At 38.4% G+C, this 24,126-nt stretch overlaps 1 protein-coding gene across 4 annotated transcripts in view; it reads left to right on the forward strand.

The window, feature by feature from the left end:
• The window catches only part of CSTPP1 (centriolar satellite-associated tubulin polyglutamylase complex regulator 1), an 81,585-nt gene that overhangs the window by 26,410 nt on the left and 31,049 nt on the right, over positions 1–24,126 (forward strand). For all 4 annotated transcript variants that reach the window (XM_082059472.1, XM_082059471.1, XM_082059470.1 and 1 more), the window contains exon 3: positions 291–421. In XM_082059472.1, the coding sequence (XP_081915598.1) occupies positions 291–421 (131 nt within the window). The remainder of the gene's footprint in view (positions 1–290; positions 422–24,126) is intronic.

Raw genomic sequence — 24,126 nt, forward strand, 5'->3', positions numbered from 1 at the left:
AGCCATTTTCCAATGGATTGGTTTCAAATAAGTGGCTCTTGGACACCCCTTGCTGGGTTTCTTTAGAATGAATTTTACTTTCACAGACCTCTAATTCCTATAATTAAGTTCCAATGTGTGGTTTTTGCAAACAGTCTTCTCTCTAGGGAACAGATGGGTATAAGCTTTGGAGATTTGGTTTCACAAAATGTAACTGCCAGCGGTTTTCTTGCTACTGTTTGAGCTGGCCCCAGAACATTCTTATCGGTTCAGCTTTCTAACGTTCTCTTGTTTTGATTTTATCTCCACAGTTTTAACAGCGTGCGCCAAGGAACACACATCTTGTTCCGTGAATTCAGCTTTGTCCAAGCTACTCCTCATAACAGGGCATCTTTTCTTCGGACCTTCTGGAGATGTTTCCGAACAGTGGGGAAAAATGGAGGCAAGTATTTCAGCATCTCCTGCTGTCCTGTTACCTTGACATTGAAATCCTTAGCCAGGCTATTAATGCAGTACGAATACTGACACCTCACACTGTGTCCTAATTTTCTAACATTTTTAATGGGAAGACCGCATCACAGTTGCCTGTGGAATATTTAAAAAAATGCTCACAGCGTAAAGTAGCATAGGAGCACCTTGTTGGCAGTTCTGCATCCTTACAGAACAGCACATCAAGCAACAAGAGATCAGAGGGAGGACATTTGTGGGCCTGTGCATAGGGATGGATAGAGGGAAAAAAGAGAGTGCTGGGGGTCACTGGATGGGAGCAGGGTAGCAGACTAATCATACATTTATACAGTCCTAAAATTTGCCCTTTGAAAGCAACTGTGAGCCTGATGTGGCCCCTGGTGAAAAGGAGTTTGACACCCCTGTCCTAGATGATGTTGCAGGAGCTTGATGGCTGAGGAAGGAGGACCACTGACAACTGTGTGACCTCTTTCCCAACCCTACCCACAAGGAAAAAGCTCCAATGCCAAAATAACTCTTCAGCACTGTATCATCTTGTCTACCTATTCTTATACAGCACTTGGGTATTACAGAACTGGCCAGAGTTCAAAATAAACTCATGTAACTATATGCAACTAAAATTATGTTTTGTTTTAATTTAATATTTTAAGTAAAGAGACTGAATGTTGCTGTAAAAATATAGATTTTTGCTTGTGTTTTTTTGTTTTTGTTTGGGGTTTTTTTTGATTGTTTTGTTTTGTTTTGTTTTTACCATAAGTCTCCCTTGTTCCAGGCTATTCAGCATCACTTCAGTTGAAGGGAAGACTAGATATTTAAATATAGATAAAACCTCACCTTCTGGCTAACCTTTGCAATACTTCCACTCATGATGAACAGAGTTTGCAAGACTATGAATAATGTTGTGACTTTTTTTGAAATATGTCATTTAGATCCCTAGAAATTGGACAATCATAGCTAAACATGACCAAATTTCTAATCTGAGGTAACTGAGTACTCTGTCTGTAGCGCCTTCTTCCCAGTTATAGGTACTTTGTTACATTCTAAATTATACATATTACTTCAGCAAAAATATTTTTAAGATTTCAGGTAAATTGTATGGTACTAATCTAACCAGTATGCAGTGAGGACATACCTGGTTTGAGGTCAGGTCATAGTCAGGGAAGATAAAGTGTAGACTCCTAGAACATGTTTCTGCAGGAGAGTTAGAGATGATAGTGAAGAAGTCATCCACCAGAACTGCAGCTGTCAGTGGTGAACCTTGTTGACAAACTGAGAAGGAGCTACTTGATGGAAAGTACCCATCGCTGTACTTTCAATGCAGGTTTTCATCAGGCTTCCTCTGTCTAGCGTCAAACTTCGGCCAGATGATGGGCACCTAGATTTGGTGGAAAGAACCAAAGTTTTTAGGTACATAATATTTCCCTTCTCTTTTACTTTTAGCAGTTTTATGTGAATATGGAAAAGGTTGTGGAAGAGAATGTAATCACCAAGGTACTTTGAGGGGGAAGAGGGAGCATAGGAACGAAAGCTCAGGTGGATGTTAATTGTGCTCTGGTTGTGGCCTTAAGAGAGTTCAATTTATATTTTTCTGGTGCATGGAGAGTTATTCATCAAATGCCTGTTTTATTTCAACATTTCTTTGTGCAGAAAAGGGTGAAAATATGCCCTTTGTCTTCTATAGCAAGATTCTACTCTGTCCCTGTTTTCTCTCCTGTGTTTGTTTCTGCGCAGGGATTGCTCTGTGCTTCAGCATTGTCATTGATTTATGTCTGTGAAGAACTATGAAGGCATCTTTTGTGTTCCTTTGTCAGAAGTATTATATTCACTAACTTCCATGTCTCCCAGGACATTATTATTCTTATTTATTCCTTTACCATAAAAGTGTTTTCTGCCATTTTCTCCTCTCATTTACTTTGTTTCATTCCAGATGTGAATTTCTATTTTAGGAGTGAGTGGTGGCTTTTTCTTAGTTTTGTCCATCTGTGAAGGGTATCCCTGATAAACTGTTTAAAAGCCAGCTCTGTGAGGATGTAGGTCAATGTAATAAATGAGAACTTGCATCAAAGCTCACATCTGTGTGGAGGAAGCAAGGGAGAATAAAATTAAAGATGTAAGATGATGCAATTTCCAAGCTTACATGAACTCAAAAAACCCCAAACAAAACCCCCCACCTTTCCACTTCTGAGTGTTTAGTTTAGAAAAGAAGATAGTTTCTCACAAATGAGTGAACTGATTGTTTAAAATGGCTGCTAGTTGCTCCTCCTTGATGCAGGGAAATTTACTGCTTTGTCTGTCAGTCTTGATTTGGAATATGTGGCTGGCTCACCCAAGCAGATACATCTAGCCATGAGTTCTCAAAAAACCAATATGGGAGAAATCTGTCTGAAAAGAAGCAGTAGTTAAATATAATAACCTGTGTATGTACAGAACCATGTATACGTTAATTGAAGTGCACTAACATTACTGTTTCTCTTGGGAAATTACCGTGGATATTACTTTTATACTTAATTCCTTATCCTTTTGAATTACTGGAAAGTGGTTCCTCATGGAGAAATGTGGCAGCTTTTATGTTACATTTTTCTGTGTTAGCTCTGCTACTTGATGGGTGCTAGTTACGATGTCCTTCATAGATTTATTTTTCTTTTTGTCTCCAAATAGGAAGGGAAAATGGCTAGCTTCACTAAATGTAATAGTAACATAACACACTTCAAAAAGTAAAGTGAAAGTGCTGGGTGTTTTTTTGTTTTGTGGTTTTGTTTGGTTTTGTGTTTTGGTTGGTTTGTTGTTTTTTAAGAGGATTTTGTTTGGTGATATGCTGGATCTGCTTTTTTACAGGATTTCCTACTGTTTTTAGAAGATTAGCAAGATGCAGTGTTCTATTTTCAAGTATGTGTAAGAATATCTGGGATTTTATGCATTGGGGAAAAAAAGATAGGTTTATTTTAGAATGTGATCCATTGTAAAGAAACTGGGGTGGACTTCACAAAATTTCTTCCCTCCCTTAAACACTTTCCAATGATGCACAACACCCACAGAGTGGTCAGAGGACAGCTAGCTTGTGTGTTGAGAAGCACAGAACATAATGCTCAGTTAGCAACAGATTTCTCTCAGAGGAAGGCAAAATGACCAGAAGTCTTGTTTTCCCTCTGCTTATGCTTAAATTGACCTCTTGGAATCTAGCTGACCTGCTCTTTTGAATTGTCTGTTCCTCAGGACTCTTTAATTAAAACTGTGCTTTCTCAGTTTAAACAGCCCCTGCAGAGTTCTGCTGTGAAGCTTCATAAGGTCAACATATGCCTCTCCCAGCCCCCATGGCTTTCATGTCTTGTTGGTTCTCTGTTTTTAATTAAAAAGATTTTTCCTTAAATGCTTTCCAGCCAATTAGAGAAATTTTGCACTGAGAAACTTGTTCCAGGCCTGATGCATTGAGAAGTGAACAGAAAGCTCAGTCAGGACCATTGGCACTTTTTTTCTAGAGACCCAGCTTTCTTTGGTGCTTTTCAACAGCCTTTTTTTTCCCCCCCTTCGATTTAAAATTGCTTCCAGCAAAGACAGCTGCTGTTTGATACCTTAGATATAGCCCTGGAATGGTTCAACACCAGACAGAGGATCTTTTCCTTCCACTGAGGGCTTATTGTTGTTTTATTTAGATGCAGACACCACTGAAGCATAAAACTGCTGCAGAAAGCATGTTGGACTGTATTGGTTTAAGATCTTTTTTGCAGATTCTTACTGCCCCTTCAGACAAAAAGTACTGTTACTGCTTATATTGAAATAAAATCATCTTCTAAACCTACCTTGTTTTTTTCACATTCATCATGTTGCACAATGGCTGCCTCTTTGCGTGGTCAAATTAGGAAACTGGAAGTCTAACTACGTTTGGAGCTTGTGGAAGGAAGGCTTACCACAGCATGCACACAATCTCTGTCTCCCTGACTAGTTCTTGTTGAGTTCACCAGGAAGGCTGGATTGCATACAGAAATTAAACAAATGCCCTATCCATATGATTCATGTAGCTTGCAGATTGAGAAGAGCTAGAAGGACCAGCATTCTCCCAGATCTTTTTTGAAAGATTCTACTTTAATGCATTTTCCTGACAAGATGACTTTCCTGAGGTTCCAAACCCCTTTCCTTTGCTAGTGTCATTCTAATGCTTCCACATGTAACTTTTTATATTAAATTCCTCCCTCTTTTTTCACTCTCTCCCTTGTAAGCTGTTGCACTATCTCCATTTGTAGCTTAGTCAGTCTCTTTTTAGTGACATACATAGAAAAGTACAGAAATTATCACAGCAAATGTCAGAATCTTTTCCCCTTCCCTTTATGTTATTAAAACCAAATCAGATCTTTATACCATGTTATTGTAGGAAAGTTCTTATGAATCGGTAAGGTTTTATAGCATGTCCTAAAGATAATTAAGGTATGGATTTTAAGACAGTATTCTGTGGAAGTTCATTCTGCAGTGAAATAGCCTTAGCTGAAATGACTGATCTCCAGGCTTTATTCACTTTGCAGTTCCTTTTCCTACAGTTATAGCTGTTGTTATTTATGATTTATCAATGTAGTTCTGCCTGGAACCATTGACTCTGGAACATCAGGACAAAAGATTTCTTAAGCTGAGGAGAAACAAGTAGAGGATTACATTTTAGAGATTGTGAGATATATCTATAAGCATTCTAAGTTAAACCAGCTGTATTACATAGATCTAAAATGCATTGCAGTAATAATTTGTAGAAGTAGTATCATGTGGGTCAGTGATGGAGTCTTCACCTAACCTCTCCCTGAATTCAGTTCATACCATTCTGTCAATGCAGTTTGTGAAATTCAATGTCTTAATAGTACACTGGAAGTCCTCCTTATCTAATCCAGTTCTTGGATTTTTTTCAGACCAATATTGCATTTCCTTTTCAGCTGTATCTCTGAATATGCACCCACCAATCTTAATTTCCAAATGTGTTTTCAACATCATATTCTAGATGTATATCTCTCTAAATGCACTTTTTTTCAAAAACCATTAAGCTTTTCTCTTTGTTTTCTAAAGTTTTCTGGCTGTATTGTGTCTTTTGACAGTTCTTCACTGATTGTGTCATAGGCAGATTAAATTAGTATATTCTTTACTTTTTGTCCCAGTTGAGTGAAACATTTAAATGAACTTATGTACCGTGATTGTTGTTGCATTCTGCTAAGCAATTATCCAAAATTCAACTGGTAATTATTATTACCATTTGCTTTGCAGTCTTTTGGCAAGTTTCCCACCCCTATGGCAGCATTCTTATTCAAACCAAGTGAAATGGATTTTTTCAATTAAGACTTTTTTAGGTTCCAACATTGGCCTGAAGACTTAGTATTCCAGATTGTGAGGAAGTTCCCTGGAATAAAATTCCTTCTAAATTGTGTGATCTGGGCTGGGACTTTGGATGTTCTATGTTTCTTCTATTAAATAAACTTGCTCTATCCTCTCACTTGTGCAGATCTTCTCTCAAGACTTTTCACACTACTTATGCATAAGTGTGATCATCCAGTAAAGGTTTATGAAGCATTAGCTTCATTAACTAGTATGTTTTATGATGTTTCTGGACTACTCTTCACCAGCAGAGATACTGAGAGAGAGAGATGTAGAGAAAGGAAATTAAAATCTTATTTTCTCTTGATACCTTATAGTATGGCTCTCTGCAAAGAGGTTGTAAGAAAGTAAGAGCCACTCTGAAGACCACGTCTGTCTGCAACCTGCTGTAGACTCTTAACCTACCCCGACATTTCAAAGTGCCTGAACTGCAGAAAGAATTGTCTTCATCCCTTCTCTGTGAACCATAAAACATACTTCTCCCCATACTGTTGGCTTCAAGCATAAGTCTGTGCTGTATCATGCAATGTTTATAAAGACAATCTAAACTCAGGGTTGGCTTTTTAATATGGTATAATTCTGCCCTGTCTCAAGATACTAGCTTGCGACCTGGAAGCTTCAGAGCTATACCTCTTCGACAGCAGCCTGACAGTAGTTGATCTGTCTCAGCTGACATACAGGGAGTGTTGTGGTGCATCCATGTAGCTCATTGCTACGTTAATTATTCAAAGTAGCCTAGGTGCTAAGAGATGTCATGATAAGTGAAGAGATATCTACCTTTTTAAAAATACCTCTTTTTTTAAGTACTGTTGTCCAGCTGCACAGAAAGTCTCTGAACCAGTTGTCTTTGTGTCTGTATCCTCCCAGCTGCTTCTTACAGCTTTTCTGTCTGGTGGTCTTGTTATTCATAGTTTCCATCACTGCACATTCACTCCCTAGCTTTCCTAAGTTAACGCGATTGATTTACATAATGTGCTCCTGACTCTAGAATCTTATGTCTCCTATTGGGTCAAGCAGGCCCAACCTATATGTAGGAGTTTTTGCCTGTTTGTTAATTGTGAATATGGACAACTATAGTCTCTCACCCCTTTTCTTCCACTTCCCTTATCAGTTATAATAACAAAAACTTCAAATTCAGTTATTCTGGTAAAAAAAAAAATAAAAATGAGAGCACCATTTATTTCTTTTGAGGAACTGTTTTTAACCTGTGGTGTTGAAAGGAGTGAAATGAGCTGCATTTTTGTTTCTGTAATTATGTTACCAAACTCTTCCAGCAAACCTTTTCTTGTTAGGCAAGATAATTGGTGCCTACAAATTTATAATCTCTTAGGAAGTCCCTACTCTGCACTTCATTTTGAGGCCTTGGTGCCATTCAGTATGTCCATGTCTGACTAAAGGTGTGATTGTGAATTAGTTTAGCTGAACAGTACAGCTGTGCTTAGGTGTAGAAGTTCTTACATCACTTTAAAGTCGCCTTACTTCAATAAAATGTCTGCAAGTCTGCTTTAAATCAGTATGATCATGAATAAAGGTGTTGCATACAATTAGAAGGATTGTTGGTTTATGCTCTGTTATGCGTCTTTCAAGAATCCTACATGAATATCAGTAGAAGTGATCTGCATGCATGATTAGTACTTTGATATGCGACTACTACTTTGTGAAATTGGGATAAGGTAGTGCTATGGAAAACCTGTAATCTGCAAATGAGTTATGAAATGTAGTCAGTAATATTTATAAATTAAGCTTGATCCATTTTAAATTTGTCACAGGTACGTGATTCTGATAATGTACAGTCTGATACCTTCCTTCATTCTTAGTAAGAGCATAGAATGCAAATCCATCTCAGATCAGCTTATGAATCTCATCACCTTCGTGGGCACAATGGACTTGAGCTTGGCGGAGGGGATACTTGAGTATCAATGAGCTCTTCGAGACCCTCTTTTTTCTCTAGAGCCATATCCTATGGGATTCCTCCAAGCAAATCTCTGAAGAGATTGAAGTCCGCTTTCCTGAAATGCAGACCTGTGGTCCTGCTTTTTGCCAGGTAGATAAATTCCTGAAAGGCTTCATGAAATGGTTTTTCAGGTCTAAAGACAAAGACCTTAGAAATGCTTCAGGCATAGGAAAAGCTTCCATAGAAGCTCACACCTTCCTAGACTTCAATGTCAGCCAAAACCCACAAATCTGTGGGATAAAAGCTTTGCTTGTTCTAGTGCTCACAGAGATACTTGTCAAATCTTGTCTTCTCTGAGGTTTTCCTGCATTAAGGTCTAGTTCCAGAAGCAGTCAAAATTTACATCAGATGTTTTAACAAACTGGTTTAGATTCCCCAGTAGAACTTGTGTATTACTTGTAATGGAGAAAATATGGTGTTGCTTAAGAGAAGCAGCACTAGTATCAAGGGGGGCTGAAGAGTACACAGAGTACATAATAAACCTAAAGGAAACTGAGCATTTGAGATATTTTTTTTTTTTTTCTTTTGGAAAGTGCAAGTATGTCAGGTTCCAAAGTGTTACTAGTGCTAGTTACTAGTACTTCATTTTCATAGGGGGAGGAGAGATGTCATGAAAGGCAATATTCTCCTGAATGGGATTTGAACCCTTCCCCTTTTGTTTCTTTGGGGCGTAGGACAAACTTTCATTCTGAACTTTATTCACACCCTCCTCTAGTGAGCTCTTTACCTGCCCATTTTTAAATTATTTTGTATCATTATACTACCCTTATCCTGAGTTTCTGTTTGATCATCCATTTCTCAAACATTTGTTTCCTTTTAGCCCTGGTGCCTGGTTATCTATTACTACTTTTCTCCCTACTATTTCTGCTGGAGCCGTTGCATATTCAGAATTCTCATCTACCTTCCAGTCAAATTGCATTTATATAACACCCAGAATAGCTTATACATGATCTTAAAGAAAGTCAAGCTCTCAATGTATTTGGTGTGAACCTATCTCTGCATCACTATCTTATGTCAGAAGCAAATATTTTTCTTTATTTCCCATCCCCACTCTCCATGCTGCTAATAGATATTTCTTAATTTCTGCCCGCAGTGGTAAAGGAGTTGCTGTGCTGTGCAAAGTTACAATGGAAAGCAGATACTAGTGAACGTGATTAGGATACTGAACAGTTAATATTGCAGCTTCTTCCTGAAACAATTTTAACTTTTCTGTCTACTCTGATTGGAAACTTATCAAACCCTTGAAATGATGGAGTGAGTGTAATTGTCTTAAAGGTGCTGAGAAGTGTTTAATGGTGTTCCTCTGTGATGGACAGAACCTCAGATGCGATGCCTTGATTTCAGAATGGTGATCAATGATGGCACTTCTCTTTACCTGTTGTCTGAGTATCTCCAGGTATCTTATATTATTATTATATTAAAGAATGAAGATGCCCCAAAATCTTGACAATATTATTTTCACTTTCCAGTTGCAGGTAGTGAGAAAGAGAAATGAAGTGACTAGCTGCAGTTCACATAGTCAGAGGTAAAATCAAGGTGTCTGGCTTTTTGGTATTACAAACTCAATTTTATATGCTAAAATTGTATTTTTCTTACAGATATAGGCTTCTTTTACCACGGAACAAGTAGGAAAACACACATTAGTATACAGCAATAACGTATAGATAAATTGTTTGTATGAACCTGTCTTGTTTTCTATTTAAAGGTTTTGAGAGTTCTTGTTGTGTTAGAATAGTAGATCACTGTGCATGATGTACATGGGGTGATGTAGGATGTATTTTTAGTTCTTTTCAAGTTTGATGTGATAACCCCCTTCACTACTTGCTTTTCTAGACAAAGTCTTCAGAGCAAGATAGAAGTCAAGTTAGTCAACATATGTCATCATATCTATTGTAGGACCACATGCTCAGGACCACTTTCACAACAATCCTTCCCTTTCCAGGGAGGGATAGAGGGGAGGGTAATTTCATGTGTGTGCACTAGCAGTGTGTACCCTCTCTGAAACTGCCTTTGCCCATAAGCATTCTGGTATTTAGCTGACAACTGTATCACTTAGAAAGCAAATCTCCATGTATAGAAGATGCTAGCTTCTAACGTAAAATTGGCAAGAGATTTTCTCTTTTGAAGGAGCTCAAAATAGAAACTACTTTATATGCTGGAGTATCTTCTGTATTCATCTTCCCTCATTGTAAATTCAGAATATTTCCCTTTTATATAGAGGTTGCAGTCTTTTTGCTGTGTTTCCGTAGCTTCAAAGTACTATCTGGTACAGTCTTGTTCAAGCATGTTGTTCTTCAAGGGACCACCTTATGGAATAGTATACTGTGTTTTTTTCCCTTAGGTCCAGTCTGCTAGGTGAGTTACACATGTTGTGTGAAAAGATTTCCTAAACATATCTGTTCTTTGAAGGGCCATCTTCTGAGTTCTTTTATTGAAGCAACAAAGTGCAGCAGCCTAGAACCTGATCTGGCCATGTTACACCTTGTTATTTATCTGGAAATACAGAGTTAAAAGCCGAGCTTTAGATCTCAAGCCCAGCAAAGTGAGATTTTGGCATTTGCTCTAAAGAGGCTGCTGCCTGGGAAAGTTGAGTATGTGCACTGGTGCAGCTAAAGCCAAAACTAAAGAATTCCTGCTGGAGCTTGTCCCTTGGTGCACCTTGTGTACATCATGTTTTGTCCTATGAGTATACAAGTCCGATGCTCAAACTAGAAATCTCGTTTTCACAGGCTGCTGTGATAGTCAACAGAGATTGCCTGATCCATAGGGCAGTTTTGAACAGTTCAGCTGGGATCCTGGCCATGAATCACCCTCTGGTAATCTTTCTCTGTATTAGTTATATTAGGAGTTTAGGTGGAACAGCCTTTTCATTGAAGACCTAAGTTTGGTGCCTGGCAGCATCAAAATTACTTTTGTACTCTGCATTTCAAATGTGTGCTGTTTTCCAGATTAATGTATTAAACCCTTAGCAAAATATGTCTTTCTAATGATGCTGTATAATTTTATTTTAGTTTGGCACTCACTTTTGTGTAACGCTCATGAATAAACCTTTTAGGAAAGTTTTGGTTCTGTGATACTTTTATGCCCTTATAAATCTTCCACAACTTTTATATTTAAAGTATCCCCTAAGCAAAGTGAATACCACACAAAATCTTACTAGACTAGTGGAGTTAAGAAACAAATCAATAGTCACTGGAATCAAATTTATTATCGCTTGAAGTATTTCCTTTGAATCCTAGCTAAGACATGTTGCAGAACTAATATTAAAGGAAAAAAAAAATCTAGTGAAATGCTATTTATCTGTGTCGCAGAAAGTAAACACTGCCAGCTTTAGCAGATACAGCAATTAAATATGGTTACTAAGGAAGCAGGTTTTCATTAAGTAATACACCTACTGAAAACTTAATTTTTTGTTTCTTTTGGCTTTCTCTGTTAGAAAAAGATATCTGCAACATCCCTCTACACACCCTTGCATGCACACACAGAGTCTGGAGCTTTTTTTTATAAGGTCTTATGCTGATTTCAAATAAATTAGATTAGTTCTTAGTTCAAAATATTATTTCTGGTAATGGGCTTGCTTTAGGTGTATGTAAAGTGAATCTGCAGGCAAATAGCAGATTCTGAATAGGGTGTTGGCAGGCGTTTTTTTGTTGATGCCAAGGGGAAGATGTAAGCATTTTCCTCCCTTCTCCACTCTCCTTGTTGCGCTTGGTCTGCTGGAGCAAATGTGGGACAAGCAAAGAAATTAAAACTGGCAACTCCTGAATCCTAATCCTGTTAATCTTTGTATTGGGCAAATCACTTAATCTCAATGTACCTTCATTTTTCTATTTATAACCTGGAGTTCCACCTGCTGGATTAAATTAAGTAGCCTTTGACATACAAGTTTTGGCTGGATAGGGAAAACTGAGACCACTTAGATGTCTGTGTAGATCAAATTTGATGGTATTGAGGCCTTAATGAACCCTCACCTTTTTATTAGGGGTAAGCAGTTAGTTTTAGACAGATGCATGTAAACTTCCTTGCAGCTTCTTTCCATTAAAATAATTTAACTCTTCTTTAAATACACAAAAAAGAGTGACTAAAATAGTATAAGTGTTTGAAATTTAAAAACCTTTACATCAGTCTTCCTTCTTTACTTCCCTCCCCCCAATCAGACTCAGAAGTTTTTTCCTATGGGAAATTTTCTGCCTTTTAACAGTTCTTTGGATTATATTAAAATCAGTTCTGGAGGAAGGAAAGACTTGATGATAGTTAGAACTGGATTTCAAGAGCTATATCTATTCATGTGAAAACTAACCAAACCTGCAGAGAGGAAATATGCAAGTGGCAGCTCTGTTTGTTGTGGTTTGCTTGCAGAGAATTGTCACACGCAATGCACACAATCATCTTGAGCTCCTTCCGACTTAGCACAGTTTCAGCAGAGATGAGGGTGGGCCATTGATTTTAGCCAGATGGTTAAAATTTGTTGCCTAGACACTTTTCTTCCTCTCTTTGAGCATTTGCTAAATGTTTAATGAAACATTAGGTCTTGGTCAAATACATCTGATACTTAATTTGTGGATGTATGTATGATTCTTCTGATTGTTACAAATGGAACGTATCAAAATGGAACTTAAAATCTCAGATTATGAAAGTGACCTTGTACAAGCAAATCAGTCTTCTTGATTGCCTTTTCTTTTTGAGCATTTTGTATGTAATGTGGATATAAGTAGAGAAGAATTTTACTTTTTACTCCTTTATGACTACTCTGCAGGGCACAGACCTCAGTATTCAATCACTTCTAAGGAATGGCTCTAAGGTATTTTGAAAAGGGGATTAGCGAAGTGTTAACTTTATCTAGTATTTTTAACAGCCCCAAAACACTTGATATTTGCTTGCCACTAAGTTAGCTCTCAGAAAAATTATTTCTTTGACTTTTAAGACCATTTGCAGGCGACATAGCAAAAGGAATTCACATAACTCCTGAAGTTACACAGCAATGGTCAATTTGAAACCAGAGTGTAGTAGTAATTAATTGTAGAAGAGCCTGAATCATCAGGGATTTGACTGTGTCATCCAACATATTCCTTACAGCCTAGTCTGTGTGGAACATCATTGTTCAAGTTCTAGCCGGAAGTTATTATAAAATCTTGTTTTCAAATGATGGTAACTTTTTGAGGAAATACTAGTGAAAAATAAATAAATCCAGGATTAAATCTCTTGTATGTCTGTGGAAGAGATGATTTAAATAAAATATTAAGAGCACTTTCTTTGAAATACTGAGTTTTTAAGTTGAGCGTTGTGGTTTAACCCAGACGGCAGCTAAGCACGACGCAGCCGCTTGCTCACACCCCCCGGTGGGCTGGGGCAGAGAACTGGAAGAGTAACAATGAGAAAACTTGTAGGTTGAGATAAAGGCAGTTTAACAGGTAAAGCAAAACAAGGGATTCATTCACCACTTCCCATGGGCAGGCAGGTGTTCAGCCATCTCCAGGGCAGCTGGGGCTCCATCACGCCTAACAGTGACTTTGGAAGACAAACACCATCACTCCGAATGTCCCTCCCTCCTCTTTCTTCCCCCAGCTTTATCCACTGAGCATGGTGCCATATGGCACAGGGTATCTCTTTGGTCAGTTGGGGTCAGCTGTCCTGGCTGTGTCTTCTCCCACGCTTTGGTGACCCCCCAGCCTCCCCACTGGCAGGGCGGCATGGGGAGCCAAAAGTCCTTGACTGCTTAGCAACAACTAAAACATTAGTGTGTTATCAACATTATTCTCATACTAAATCCAAAACGCAGCACTACCAGCTATTATGAAGAAAATTAACTGTGTCCCAGCCAAAACCAAGGACACAGAGGTGTCCAGGAGTGACTTTACTACTTTTCAGGAACTTTGTTCTAAAAAGGTTTGAACTTGAAATTCTTTCAAGGTAAATTCAGATATGACATATTATTATCTTTGAGTCTTAAAGAAAAATTAGCATTTCAGTTGCCTTCTGTGATGATTCTGAAGACAAACAAGACCAAATAAGTAAAATCAACAACACTGAGAAATAATTGTAAGTGAAAACAACTCACAGAAAATACCTTAGATTTAGCATCTGAGACGAGATCTCATCTGCTGTAACCAGAAACACAATGATGAATGTCTTGGGGCTTTGAATGCAACTAGAGCAACACGTAGGCTCTGGATTTTTCTGCACAAGTATTTATTTTCCCTTTGCTAACTAAGGGATTATCCAGATAAACGTCTATCCTTTCACTACTGTACTGAATTTTTTTGAGATTATTTTTAACTTGGATCAGCTTATAACAGAACCCCTCAAACAACTGATTTGGCAAACTGAAAGAGCAGTGAACTATGATGGGATCAGGTGGAGGTAAGGAATTGTCAAGTTTTCTACCATATAAATAAATACTGGTATTCCACCTTCAGTTTACAAATTGAAATCTACCTGATGAAATATGCACATATTTATTCTGCTGAATGCTATATGTGTTTCAGTTTATTCTTTTTAGAACTAGAAACATGACTGTTTCCAATTCTTGGCTATTTTTTTTAAACAAAAAAAAAGTATTTGTATGAAATTTTATACCTGTCTCTAGTCCCGATACCTGTGTGCCTTCATATAAAAGCAGGCGGCAAAATATAAATGTGATTCTAATTAATAATTTACAAAAATATAGTTCAATTATTTTAACTGACATACTCTCCTTGCCATGATAGTGATAAATTAAAATTAATTCTGGTTTATAACCCCCCTTTACCTACCAGACTAGGTTAAGTAGCTTTTGATGGATGTATGAAATATAATTAGCTTGTTCTTTATGAAGATGAGTGTAGCAGAAAGTGAGGAAGCTTGGGCATAAGTGTCAGAATATGTTACTGACTAATTCACAATGCTGATAGGATAATTAATAAATTGGGGAGTTAGGGGGAGAAACCTTGTGTGGTGTTTCACAAGCTGGATTTTGGGTGGGCTACCAATGTGAACCATCTCCCCACCCTCCATTCTTTCTCCTAAAACCACCAGAAGGTGATCAGTGCTTACACATACTTCTCTTGAATCTTGCAGTGGATTAGACTCAATTGGATGAATGGGATTAATTGGAAATCAATTGGATGACTTTTTGTAAAATTCAGATCGCGCTTTAACTGAACGACCTCGGATTCCACTACAGTTAATATCCTAAAATCTAAATGCTCAGCAGCATTGAAATTTGTTGCAGAGCTTGTTCTCCCATTTCTGCATGTGTAACTATATTGGGTTTTTTTTCAGTCACGCTAGTGTATAGGAGAGATACTGTGTTCTACAGTTTCAGCCTGGTCTGGAAGTTACTTCTACAAGAAATTCTTTGGTTCTCCTCTTTTACAGTTTTAGCACAGAACTTCCATGTTTGAATCCCAAAAGAAGTCTAGGGACCACTAAAACATCAAGGATAGTTCAATTGCTTTTTAACTTGATTGTGTATGCACTTTATTGCAGGCTTTGGATGCACTGAACAGATACCTTCTGATAAAACTACGGCATGCAATCCCCTTGCTTCCAAGTAGTGTCAAGTGATTTGGAAAGGGCCAAATGCACCGTTATAGATTGATCGGAACTTGGAAGACAGCAAAAGGGCTGCAAACGACTTCATCATTTTTGAAGAAATTTCCAAATTCTGAAGGATTTGAAGTTTTTCTTGTTGAGAAGCAAGTCCCAACCCCAGCATGTTTTCCCTGGGCCACTGATCAGTTTGAATAAGCTACCTGATAACTACATTCTATGTGTAGACTTTGCCTAGCCTGGAGATGAAGGTGTTGTAGTAGAGTTGTTTTCCTTGTTTTAAGAGGTGGGAGGAAGCATGGCATATTGCATTATTTGTTGATGCAAGCATTTTCAGGTATAAATATGTAAGCAGGTTAGAGCACAGGGGAGCACCTGTTCCCTGGTATTTTCTGGCGGTTGAGTGTCTAAGTGTGTACCTTTTGTTGATGGAACAGCTTAGTATCTGTGAGTTGAAATATCTGACTACCTGGCAGCTGGGACTTCTCCCTGCAAAATTGCAGGCATTCTTCTCATATCATACTATCCTCCCTTGCATTCCCTCTGGTTGGCTTCAGTCCCTCCCCAAAATCTTCTATTTCAAGGGTAGAGTCTGCCAAGGGTACATTGGCAAGAAGAACAAATTCTCCCTCTGAAGAGCTGGTGTCACTCATTAGCATGTAAGAAGAGTGGTTGTAAATAAACAGCAGATCATGTGGAGTTCTGTGTAGTATTAATTCTAGTAATGTATACAAGGACATGCAGCTGGCTGGATGAGGTAGAGATACCATTATTATTTAGAAAGAATTGATCCCTGCACCCAGTGAAATGCTTGCGACTTGATTCCAGAAGCCTTATTGTAACTACAACAACTGATACTGTCTTTATCTTAGCATTACCTCTGTTGTCCCTGTTTTTTTGAGTTGATCTTAACAGGTGAAAGAGAACCCAGAAAGCACATGTGTGTGTTCTGTAGAGTTGTCTAATATTCAGTTAAGCGCTGTCACCTGTAAGGCATTTTTTGATTCCACATTGTATCTTTAATAGAAATAAAGGGAATGTACTAGACTTTATGTTCTGCCATGCAGTATGAAGGGGTTGCTTAGGGCAAGATAGAATACTGCAAGTTGAAACCTGTTATTGTAGACATTGTGCTTTCATTACCTTGAAAGAAACATAATTCATCTTTCTTCACAATCAGTTTTTAAATGGCTTTTAAAGCAGATTACCGTGCTTCATACAGCTATGAAACATTAATAGTTGGTTTATTGTCCTTTGCAGTGGAAAAAGCTTCAGCTCAGTATTAAGGAGAAGGATATCCCTGTGATACAGTTTCTTGTGGTAAGAGGTTAAGAGAAAAAAGAGACCTATTTCTGGTCAAATGGCTAAGATAAATCAGAAACTGAAGCTGTTGTCTTCTCTGAATGCATCCAAGAGTATACTAATGCCTTAATTAAAGCTGCTGTTCCATGTCAGCATAACCTGATCTAATTGCTGGCTAGCGAGATACTGCCTTCTCACATCGTTCTTACGGCAGCTCCAGCACTTGTCCGATCTTGTGCTGATCTGTCTCGGCACGCTGAACTGGCAGGAAACTATTCAGTACTTCTGCTGGTTGAGTTAGTTTTCCACTAGCATAGCATGCTGAAACACGCCAGTGCGAGGTCACACACGGGTTGGGATGCAGAGGGTGGTTCTCTGCAGCCATGGCCGAACTCACACCGCCGAGCAGTTTATAAGTGCAGAATCCCAGCGCTGGCAAACCTGGCCCTAAAATACAGTCATATTGCTTTATGTTGACACTTGGCCCAGTCTAATTAGATAATGTAATGCAATATACTAATACTCCGTTTTAAAACCTTCTTTGGAGAGTAATGCACTTGTCGAGTTTATAGCCAGAAAGTACCATTAGGCCATGTAGTCTGACCTGTATAGCACATCATTAAACTTCACTTAGTAACACCAGTATTGAGCCAAAACACTTTTGTCCAACTGAAAAATAATTTGCATATCTTCCAGAAGGGCATTCAGGTTTGATTAAGTCATGTGAAGCCTGAAGGGGCCGCAGGGCCCCTGGGAAAAATAGCAGGAGGAAGCAGTCAGCTGTGGGGGCTGCCAGAGCAATTAGGCTGGCCAGCAGCCCGGTCCCCATGCAGCGCTGAGCTCTCCTGGGAAGGAGCAGGAGAGCTGCTCAGGGTGGCCTGCGCTGGGCCACCTTCCCCATGTGCTCCCACCGCACCTGGGCAGAGCCCGGCCCGTGTGCAGGGGTTCTGCAGGGCTGGCGGGCCCTCCTGCACGCTCCACACTGCGGCTGCTGGGGAAAGAGTTGCTTGTGAAGGCTGCTGGTGATGACAGAAGGGGCAGGTGAGAAAGAAACTATCCTGGCAGGGGAGGAAGGTTGTTTATGTGTTAACTTGTTTTGTTGGAAGTCAGAATTTACTAAGACTTGATTTTGAACAGAAAAGTGTCATTAGGGGCTAGTATAATCACAATCCTGAGTATGCTACTGCAATTGCAGTTTGTGGCAGTATTTAATAATGATTATCTTCGCCTTAAAAAATATATTTTTAAAGTGTATGAAAATTATGTTATTTTAAGTATTTGAATGGTACGTTGAAGTCAATTTCTTATCCTTCTTTTTGATAAGCCAAGTAAATCATAACCTCGAGCCTCTCTCTGTGAGGCCTGTTTTGTAAGCACGTGATCATTTTTGTAGCCCTTCTGACTCCTTTTCAATTCTCGACATCATTCCTGAGTTGTGGGTGTTTCAAATTGGTCAAATGCTGGTAGCTCAGCCTCTCTACTTGACATTGCTGTGTTTACTCATCTGAGAACCATATTGTTCTCCTGATTAGATTATTCTGAGCATTTGTGGTCACCTTCAACTCCACTTGTCTTCACAGAAACTGTTTACCCAGGTGGAGCCCTCTACATTTTTTGTTTCTAGATATAGTGTTGAATATATAAGGATGCTCTAAGCAAGGTGTGAGCCAACTATGTCAATGAAGTTTTTCTGTGTTACTACTTATTCCTTTTACATTTTCAGTGTTTCATCAGTTTCTATATGGCTCACAAATGTTATTAATTCTTGTTCTTTTCTAGGCCATTTTATGAAAAATTGCTTCAGAATGTAGAACTAACGGGGTATTCTTGGGGATCCTGGGAGAAACGTACCTTCCAAGTAGTGATTCCTCATTCTTATTTTGAGATGTAACAGTTATTCCGTTAATGTGTTTAGTTTTTTTTCAATAATTCAAATTTATTAGTCACAGCACTGTTCCGTATAAAGGATAGGATCTCTCAAAGCTTTTTTACCTTTAGATTTCTGTTTCCCTTTGAAAAGATTACTTAATTCACCAATAATTTTTTTTTCATGGTTGATAGCTATTAGTAATTAACCAATGAAGTCCAGTATTTCCTGTTTGAACGTTTTGTTTGGGAGTACTATCAAACTGGCCATGGTACAGATGCCTGGGTTATCTCAGCTGGTGGTGGCACTTTAGGCCTTATTTCAATTCTATCCTTGCATTCACTGGTACACTGCATGCTCTTGTTGGGTAGCCATTTCAGTCAGAGTAAGCCCCCATCTTATAATTTTGAAGTGCTAATGTGACTTCAGCTTTTTTCTTGTCCTATAAAATTTCCCAGGTGTTTCAGACTTTGAAAATCAATTCTAAGCAGTGCTGAGAGCTTGTCAGCCAAGTCTCTTCAAAATTGTGACAGAAATTATTAACATCTTCTTTTAATTTTTTAATATGTTAAGTACCACTCCACTACTGACATCTTCCCAAATTATCACTGAAATGGAAAATGTTTTTGATTATGCAGAAAAATAAGTATGATACATATTATATTAAATACAGCACACGTTTTTTCTGAGCACTACTTTATTTTTCCCTCCATGGAGCAAAATGTCAAGAGGCTTATCAATTACTACAGTTTTCTCCTGATATGCATATAATTATCTTCATCTTTTTGTCCCAATTTTTTTTTTTACCTGTTTCATTTTGTGTCTCTTTCCAATTTTCTGTGAATTCCTGGCTTCTTGCTATTATTCACTGCTGTCAGCAGATTCTTTTTTACATAGTATTATTTATTTTTATCCTATGTAGGAGGCTATGAAAGACATCTTTGCCAATACTAGGTGAGTTTTACTTGAATCTTCCAGTTGAAATATACCAGAAAGGTAGTTAAAATATGTCAGCGTTTGGCAGAGAACTTAATCTCTCATATTATCTCAATTTCATCTTGGGTAAGTTGTGCGCCTTTTGGACAGGAAAAAATGTGACATTCCATCCAATATAGTATAAAAAAATCTGTCAGTAAAAATGTTTGGCAACACCGTGGCAATGAAATTTGTATGAAGTATGCAAGAGTGATAGATGTTATTAAGAAACTAGGAAAAATGCTATAATAGTGTAATGCTTAAGAATAGTATTTGCATAATGGAGGAAATGATGATATAACTTTTACAGACTTGAGGCAGGTGAAGTTTTCTGCGCGTTCCTAATGTTAGCATTTTATGACATTTACAATGGTGAGCCATACAAATATAATGCTGTATTACTGTCATGTTTTAAAATGGCTTTTCTTTGAGAGAAACAAGATTTTACACTATTGAAATCATTAATTAATACTAACTGCCTTTCTATTCTGCATACTGAACGAATTCCATAGCAGGTAGTTGTTCTTTGTTCATTTTATAACCTGTGCACGAAACTGGGTAACAGCTTGGACAAAGCTTTGTTATATTCTTTGCACAACTTTGAAAACATGCAAAGGCGTAAACAGAGAAAATTTCAGTTGGAAACAGGAAATTGTAACAAGATTAAAATGTCAGTGCTTAGACAATGCTGTAAAGTCTCTAAAAGGGTTATTATCTATAACTGGATTGATCTCTGCTCATCCTTATTTTATTCTGTTGAGTGGAAAAATAGATTTTTAAACTGTGAAGATGCAAAACCAGGTCTTTCAGTTTACTGAAGTTAAAGTGGTTTCTTGTAGTACTGTTTGCTGTTCATAAACTTGAATAGTAAATCTTCTGAATAGTGATAGAAACTGTCAGCAAAGGCAAAATATGCCTTATGTTGGCATGTCAGTCCAAGTGTGGGTGGATTTTCAGAATTTTGAACTCCAGTTATTAATAACTTGCTCTCTGCAGTGAAGTCTAATCTGGTAATTTTAATTATTACACTTTCAACCACCTGATAATCATGAGTAACCCTAAAAAAAAGAAACAAAACAAAAAACAACAACAACAACAAAAACCCCAAACAAACAACAAAACCAACGAACTTCAAACGGATAGGTACTGCTATTACTAGGAAAGAAAACTGACTTGTTTGGTAAACCTTGAGGCAGACATGGCACTTTTGAAGGAGACGCACCTTTCCAAGTCAAATGCAAATGCATAAGAGAGGGTGGAACTATCTGGATCTAATGATTTTTTTGCCCAGAGCAAGGGATGTTCCTACCTTGTTAATAAAATCATTTAAAATGCAGCCTTCGAGTACCACAACACAGAGGCCACCATTAGTACTCACCATTGCTGAGTACTAAAGGGACTGGTTAAAGATTCATTTGTCCTTAATTAAGATGACCCCAAATTTCTTCAGATGGTGGCTACTAGAAGATATAATTGGAGGCACCTGGCACTTGTTCACTAACTTTACTTCAAGATTTTAGTCTTGTAAGAGATTCTTCAGTAGATAAATCCAGAATGATTTATCCCTTTAATTCTCTCCCTTAAATAACCATAAGTTATTTCCTTAATGATTTAGAATTGCGTGATGTAGGAGATAGTTAAACTTACTTTCCAAGAGATTAATTTCCTGCTTTTTCACTAGCATCAACTTTAAAAAAAAAAAAAAAAAGCGTAATATTATGGATTTCATTTGCCTTTTCTAATCACAGGTACTGTAGTTTATAAAGTATTTAAAATATTGCTTGCCACTCTATCCTGTTTGTTGTGGAGGTAGGAGCATTTTGAGGGCATTCTGAGGAAGGTGATGAATTGCTTTCAGACATTGGAAAAAGAAGAAGAGAGTTTTACTGGAGTCCTGTGGCCAGCTGTTCTACAAGGTGGCTTGCAAGGAAACTGCTTCTTCCCTGGGAAGACAGCTGAGGCTGTGGTTAGATAAGCACTTTTAGGTTGGCACTGGTGAGGGAAGGAATAGTCCTTGGCCTCCTCTCTGCTCCTGGTTTTCTTTGTGGGCCGCAGGTGGCTGTGTAGAGAAGACAGCACAGAGCTGATCCCAGTAAAAAATAACCTGGAAGAAAATAAGTTACTTTTCAGTTCAATCATTTTCTTGTCTCGGTCACAGTGGGGTTGTACAGGCAGCTGTACTGGCATAATGGAAATGGGAATGAAAGGCAGGGAGGAGGGTAGGACTGCCCTTTTCAGTAGATGACCCAGTATAAAATCTGTGTTTGTATTACAGCTTTAATTGTTGGTCATATAAAGGGCCTAGCAGGCCAGACTTGCGCTTAGCACCATAAAACTTCTCTTCCTCAGAAAACAATTTATACATAACTTTAGATGTCTTGTTTACAACTGTAGCATAAGCTATCGACATCTTGCTAAATTTGTCTTGTCTGGCTTCAGCTGTGCTGAAGGATGGGAACAAAAGCAGATGACTAGTATATTGGCTCAAAAAACATTGTACTGAAAATACCCTGGTTGCAGGTATTTCAAGCCTCTTCATGAACTTTCAATACAAAAAGTATTATGGATGCTTAACCCACGGCTATGAATTCTGCTGTGGTATAGGTCCTACCTTCTCAGTTTATGGCTCTTATGCTCATCCCAAAGTTATCAGAATATTTTTTCCACTTTTTCAAAAGCCCACTTATGTTACAGCCAGTGAAGCAGGATTTTTTTCTTCTTCCTAACTTTGATGTCCATTTTAACTTGCTATACATAGAGAAGAGTTTGACTGACACTATGCATGTTTGACTCAAACCATGGATGTAGTGAAGCTGCTTTAACAAGCAACTTTAATATTTCTCTGCCCTTCTCAAGCTGTGAAAAAGGCTGTAGGGGAACCAAGAACATTTGCCAAAACTGTTTAGCCAAATGCCTAAATGTGTCCTCCAACCATACTCATAGTGCTCAGGCACAGCAGACTCTGAGACAGACTGACAGTGCTTCTAGAATAATTCTCTTTCAGATGTTAAAATTTGTGGATGGATAATGAAAGCACCTCTGCTGACTACAAATACATTAGAATAACAGAGCAAAGCACACCTCTCCAGACAGTCAGGAGACTAACATTAATCAAGGTGTTCACCTGTATTTTGTGTTGAAGCTTCCCAAAACAAACAAAACCACTGAAAACATTAATCAAGCTACTAGCAGTGGTTCCTTCATCTTGACAGTACCAGCTCAATTGAGAGCTGGTTAGCCTGAGGATTCTTGCTCTTTACGAAGTAATGCTATCTCTTGCACTCATCTTCTGAGCATATCCACTTGTATTAAAGTGCTTTCGTGTGGCAATACTTGAAAGCCTTCTTCAGAATTCATTGTGCCCTGTGTTTTGACTGAGCAATTTATATTAAAACAATTTCTGCTTCCCTTGCCTGTTCTCTGCCTTCCCTCTCCTCCCCCCTCCTTTTTCCTGAGTAACTGTAGGGTGAGAAAAGAAGCAGTTTTGCATTTCAGTACACTTAATGTAGCCAAGAGGTTTGTTCGTTGCCGCTTTGTACTTTCAGGCAAACGAGAAAATTTAGATTAATAGGTTGTTTATTCTTTTGCGTGTTCCTCAAATCAAAGGCATTGGATTGCATTATTAAAGAAGTTTTGTGTGGCAGGCTTGGAACTGTCCTCACTGAGCTGTACATGAAGAAAAACGATTGCTTTTCATCCCCCACTCATTATGCAGACTGGCACAGGAATGCTGTTAAATGCAGTATCATGTTCTTTCACTTAAAGACCTTCCTTCTGTACAGCTGATGTTGGGCTCCAATTTCACAGGATGATCTGTCTTGGAACAGACAAGGAAAACCCTAGAAATAGAAACACATATGTCCTTATACTTCGAAAATTTAAATATTAGCTGGTTTAATAGAGAGAGGTTTTGTTTAGAACACTAGTGACCCTGCTTCACAGTCTTCTCAGATCTCTTCATTGGGGATTCTCTTCATTTGTTTCTCTTCTGTTCAGTTAGCAATAACGCAGAAAAAGGCTTTCAGTGATAATCTGCCCAGACAAATTAATGAGGAAGATATTCAACATTATTTTGAGACTGGATCCAAAACTGAAGGGTCTAGCTAGTGTTGGGTAGCTGAATAAATACACGAATCTGTCCCCTGGATGTTTTGCACTGAATGGGTAACAGCTTATCTCTGGGATTACATCAGGTACTGTAATTCCCTTGGCGTTCTGTGACAGAACAGTCTCACTTGACCCAAGGCCTTCTGCTTTGAAAGTGAAAGGTCTGGGGGATGTATTTTAAGAGAAGAGGACAAGATTGTGCCTGTCTTATGTAAATAAGAGCAAAGAAGTTGCTTTGCCTTATAGGTGCTACTTCAGCTCTAGCTAATGTTCAGGGCAAGAAAGGCAATTGCACATGCAGCACTGCAACTCCTCACCTTAGTAAAGTGGAAGACCTCTGTGTGTGCCACACGCCAGCATCACCAGGTGCTCGGTGGGAAGGGAGCAGTGTCACAGTTACCAGACTGGCCGAACTGCTGAACGTCCCTTGTGGAGTTGTAGGTATTATTCTTCTTCAGGCTCAGACCTGATGCAGGATGGAGTAATTATGATTTTTCTCATTGCGTGCTGGCTTCCTGATTTTGTAGTCCCCTTCCCTGAATTAGAATCCTCTTGTTGGTCTGATGGAAACTCAGTTCCTGCATTTCCATTCCTTCTGAGA

This window comes from Streptopelia decaocto (genome assembly GCF_964273445.1).
Source record: "Streptopelia decaocto genome assembly, chromosome: 7".
Lineage (NCBI taxonomy): Eukaryota > Metazoa > Chordata > Aves > Columbiformes > Columbidae > Streptopelia > Streptopelia decaocto.